General features: G+C 39.6%; 1 protein-coding gene across 1 annotated transcript; it reads right to left on the reverse strand.

The window, feature by feature from the left end:
- Nucleotides 1-3,141: 3,141 nt before the first annotated feature.
- Nucleotides 3,142-3,609, reverse strand: LOC131055860 (uncharacterized). Its single transcript, XM_059214781.1, has 2 exons — nt 3,558-3,609; nt 3,142-3,470 (listed from the first exon to the last, which is right to left on the reverse strand). Exons 1-2 carry the CDS (start codon nt 3,607-3,609, stop codon nt 3,142-3,144), a joined length of 381 nt encoding a protein of 126 aa, XP_059070764.1.
- Nucleotides 3,610-5,207: the final 1,598 nt, after the last annotated feature.

Consider the following 5,207-nt stretch of genomic DNA (forward strand, 5'->3'; position numbering starts at 1 on the left):
TACTTCAATTTTATTTGCAAAATATTTAAATTAAGCCTCCTTTACCTCATTTTAAAAGAGGAAAAATAAAATTTAGAGTTGTATGTGTAGATACTGACAATTAACTTCTTCATTCTTGTCATTGCTTCTCTTCAAATTAATTAAATAATTTATAATCATTCCCTTCTTCCAACATTAATTATTCTATTCATTTTCATTGTTTAATTAGCTAATGTTTCTTGTATAATTAAATAAATTATGTCAATTTATTTCGCCGATAGGTGATCTACAATGGAATCAATATTGTCCGTAAACAAAAAACATTAAAAAAAAAATTGACGTGCATTCTCCGGTCAGAAGTCTCACCAAATAGAGTAGTGGCCTATAGTGGTATTTAATTCTTGTAAATATTTAAAGCATGGCCAATCGTAGTGTGAAGTTGCTTACAAAAATGAGTGTATATATTTGAAACTTGGGAAAGCTACATGGCATGGCCCAAATCCTCCCTGAGTTTTGCATGGGAGTGTGATGGCGATGCGGGCAAGGTTTGATGAAGATGCGATGTTGCTGCCCCCAAATCCTCTACACCACCAACACTAGCAGTAGCAAGGGGTACCCACGAGATGATATGCATTTTGCATCAAATTGCATCATTCCATATTCAAGTGATTTTATCTTTTTTCCCTTTAAAGCTTTTTTCCTAGCTTTTGAATTTCTGTCTTTGTTTTCTAAGCCATCCCTAATGCCAAAATGTGAAACACTATATTTCCTTGCAACACCTAAGGCAACGTGAGGCTTTGTTGGAGCTTTATAATTTGTTACTAGATTGGCCAAAGAAGATTTGGCAAGCAAAGCGCAACCATTCAACATGAAGTTTTTGCTCCATATTCGTAGGAAGAGGTTTGCACCATTAGTTGCAGACAGAATATCCTACTCCATGTCAAAGTGAGCATAATCTGATATGTTTCCCTGAGCATTGTTGTGTTTTGAAATGCCCACCAGCAAGGTTTCTACAAAATTTATGTCGTTTCATTTCATTTATAATCTCTTTATTTGGACTTCATTTTTAAATTTTACTCACTTGCATGTTTGTAATGCACCTATTTTGATCTTGTTAATGCACTCTAATATCAGCTGATCTATGCTTATCTTTTTTCTTTTTTTTTTATTCATTTACAAATTTTAGGGCTTTTATTGTAACTTCAAAATTTTGTTGTTTTCATGCCTACCATCTTTAACTTTTTGCTCTAATCTAGGGTTAGGTGAAATTGTTGAGAATCCCTTAAAACAAGATGCTCTTTATAGGTTCATATAAAACGTATTGCAGGGATTTCCTCCTCCAAGAGCATGCATCCAATATTTGAAGATTTTGTATTTAAAACATGGATGAATATCGAACATTCATCTTTTAGGAGCATTGGAAACCTTTACAAAATTGTTATGGACAATGTTGCTGAAATTTATGCTTCTCATTTTATTTTGGTTCTTTCCAGGTTTATGAAAAGAACATTGAATCTGAGGATTTCTTTGGAGTTGTGGTTGTCATCTGTTTCAGGTAACAAAGGAGTAGTTCGAACACCACTTGACTAGGAAACGAGATCTCACATAGCATTTCTGCATCTTGCAGGAGAATGGAGTGTGGAGGGCGATTATGGATGCAGTCTAGGCAAAAATGTACAACACTCGAACAAATAAAGAAATGGAGTCACGAGAGCAGACAAGGTACTAAATAGTGGGTTTGAAAGGACTAACTAAGGGGTACTAGTTACATGGAAATGTGCCAGCTATAGAGGGAGGTGGGATGACATTGCCAATGCTTGATAGCATGGTGTCTCCCTGCCAATCTCCAAATATTTTTTATTACTAAGCTTTATTATTATTTATTATTTTCATTTTTTTCTTTTCCCCTTTTTAGATAGATCTCTTTAAATTTAGAAATGAATTTCAAATCTTCACGTTTAAAGGTCGAGATTATTTTGTGCTTCTGTATTTGTGAATTGAATCGAGAAAATTCAACATCTTATATTTTAATATATAATTAATAATGTATGTTTAATTTTAACTCAATTTTCAGGTCTTAGATTCAGTAAGATCTATTCACGAGACAAACAAAAAAAAAAAAAAACTACATCGTTGTTAGAGTATTCGGGTATTTACTTGATTAATTAAACATTATTTGTTTAATTATTTAAGTTCCCTTTATCTCTTTTACACTTAAGCTAACTTTAGGTGCATATAATTAATTATTATGTGCAAACCTAGGTTTTCCCTTTTAGGGTTTCTTGACCTATTAAAGGTTGAGTTCTTTCTTTTCATTGTATGAAGAAGGATTATTATTGACAATACATTTTGGAGCATATTTTTCCTGTGTATTCTTTCCTTCTGTGATTTGCTTCATTGCTTCTCCTTGTAACAGGTTTTTCAGCTTGCAGAGATTATTTGGGCTCCTGTGGTGTTGTATTTTCTCAACTCCTATATGGTATCAGAGCTTCAGATCTGTAGCTACCTATTCTTGTTTTGAGATTTTTGGCTTTGGAAGCAGATCTAGGGTTTTAGGAATTTTTTATGTACTTAGGGTTTGAGCTTTTTTTCTGAGCACTTTGGGCCTAAACGGACCTCACCATCATGCTCAAAAGGCCCAAAAACCCCTATGGTCATATAAAATTTGACCTATTTTGGTTCCTGAGCCTCTGGGTGAATTTTTTTCTCAGATCCAGGCCATACGACCCTAACACGCAGATCGAGAAAAAAATTGAAAAAAAAATTGCCTTTTTACGGTATGCAAGCCGAATTTTTTCTTTAAAATTCTTTAAAAAAAGCAAAGAGAAAAAAAATAAGGGTTTTTTAAAAAAAATTGTTTTTTGGGAAAAGTTTTTTTTTGGGGGGGGGATCCCATGGTACGCAGGGTACCGTGGGCCCCCTGGCTCCACAGACCTGGCCGCCCTCGGGCCTCGCACAAATTCTCCTGCCGGCACTTGGACTTTTTGGCAGCCTTGCCGTCTCTGACCTCTGTCGACTCCCGGTGCCTCTCGCCGCCGGCAACGCCTCCGTCGGCCTCCTGCCCGCTGCAGCGCCTCCGCATCGCTGTGCTCTGCCTCCTCCGGGGACCGCCCGCCGTCGCCTTCCATCGGTCGCTGCCGCTGTAGCTCCCGCCACCTGTTCCTAGCCACAGCTCCCACATGTGGCCCTTCGCTCCCCACGCCCTCGGCCTCCACTCCTTGCGGCCTTGCACCGCCTGCGGCCCCCAGCTCCCCGACCGCCTACCGGCCTCCCGCCACCTGACCGGCCTACCGCCACCTGCAACCCTCTGCCTCCTCCCTGGCCCCCACCGCTGCGCTCATCCATCGCTATAGATCTCCCTACCGCCACCTTTGCTGGAGCTCCCCGCCGCTGCAGCCCTCCCCGGCCTCCTCCGCCGCCGGAATTCTCCCCGGTCGCCGCCTCTACTGGAGCTCCCCGCCGTTGCAACCCTCCCCGGCCTCCTCCGCCGCCTAGCCACCTAGCACTTCATCGCCTAGCCACCTACCTCTGCTCCGCCCAGCCCCCGAGGAGGCTCCACCCATCCGCCACCGAAGCACCGCTCCCTGGCTTCCTCCGCCCAAACAAGCCACCAGACCTCTTTTTTGACATTTTTCAAGGGGGGTTTGGTTTTTTGGCTCTATCTTGGGCATACGAAGTCATTTTTTTGAAAACGAATAGGTGTCAGAAAGCTGGTTCTGAGGCCGACCTCATGGTGTTGGTAATTTTTTCCAATTTTTTTATTTGACTATGTTTTTTTCCAGTCAAAGTGAGGTCTAGTTTTTGCACTCCGGGAGACGTAGAATGAGTATCTGAACTCTGTTTTTCAAAAACTTTATATTTTCGGAAAGCTTGTGCTGTGCAATTTCTAGAAATGTGATTTTTATTTCTAGATTCTTCTCCATGCATATTTTATTTAGTTTTTTTCTTTTCAGCACTTTGGTGGATATCGTGGTTGTTTCAAGTCCTGGGATCTCTTTTCTGAGTAGGGTGTCTCTGTTTTGATTCTCATTTCTTTTTCCAGTCTTCTTATCATTGTAGCTTGTATTTATGCAAATGCACTGAGATAAAGTGCCATCATGCATTGTTTACTTGGAATCTTGCATATCTTGTGTCTTGTTGTACATGCACTATTGATCAAGTGCCATGAGGGAGTTGATGTTTGCCTGTTGTTTGCCATCTTCCTTTGTCCAGTGAGTGTTCCTTCCATGACATTCACCTCATGATGATGTGTCTCAGCACCTTTGATGTTCTTGGTTCTTCGTCATGCAGTTGTTTTTGGCTGTCCTTTTCAGTGTTCTTGTTCCTCTCCCACTTTCGCATTATGGGGAGGTTTATCCTGTTGGTTCTACTACTTCTGTGGTTTGATTGATCAGCTCTTCAGGCTCTGGTTTCTCATGCCATCTATATCTTCGATTTCAGTTGTTTTTGCCTTGTTTGCCTCCTGATTCGAGTAGTGTCATTTGAGGGCACTCATGCAGATTATAGTCTTCTCTACCTGGTCATGTTCTAGTTCAGTGGATGTTCTTCAGATCAGCAGTTATTCTTTGACAGAGTTTGCAGGTTCTTCATGCTTCAGTGATATTCTTTTTCATCTCTTTTTGGAGTAGAGTTTTGTTCCCACGTGGTTTTCTCTATTTCTCCAGTTTATAGAGATTTCATTGTATTTGGGTACCTGATCAGGCCTTGTTGTCGGGACCCATCTTTATTGCTTTCAGTAGTTGTTCTAGGTTTTAGCTTCTCCCTAAGTCTAGCTTAAGGGGGGGTGTTAGAGTATTCAGGTATTTACTTGACTAATTAAACATTATTTATTTAATTATTTAAGTTCCCTTTATCTCTTTTACACTTAAGCTAACTTTAGGTGCATATAATTAATTATTATGTGCAAACCTAGGTTTTCCGTTTTAGGGTTTCTTGACCTATTAAACGTTGAGTTCTTTCTTTTCATTGTATGAAGAAGGATTATTATTGACAATACATTTTGGAGCATATTTTTCCTGTGTATTCTTTCCTTCTATGATTTGGTTCATTGCTTCTCCTTGTAACAGGTTTTTCAGCTTGCAGAGATTATTTGGGCTCCTGTGGTGTTGTATTTTCTCAACTCCTATAATCGTATGAGTAATGAAAGGAAAGATGGTGGTATTTTTTTGTTTTCTTTATATTCTAACAATTGCCTTAAAAATGTCCATGAACTTGCATATTGACTCTTA

This window comes from Cryptomeria japonica, chromosome 11 (genome assembly GCF_030272615.1).
Source record: "Cryptomeria japonica chromosome 11, Sugi_1.0, whole genome shotgun sequence".
In the NCBI taxonomy this organism is placed as follows: Eukaryota; Viridiplantae; Streptophyta; class Pinopsida; order Cupressales; family Cupressaceae; genus Cryptomeria; species Cryptomeria japonica.

Excerpts from the sequence above, each read along its gene's own strand:
- LOC131055860 (XM_059214781.1), bottom strand. The coding sequence starts at position 3,609 with ATGTCAAAAAAGAGGTCTGGTGGCTTGTTTGGGCGGAGGAAGCCAGGG. Across the intron at positions 3,471-3,557 it reads GCGGAGGAAGCCAGGGAGCG|GCGGCGGAGGAGGCCGGGGA; the intron begins GTGCTTCGGTGG and ends CTAGGTGGCTAG.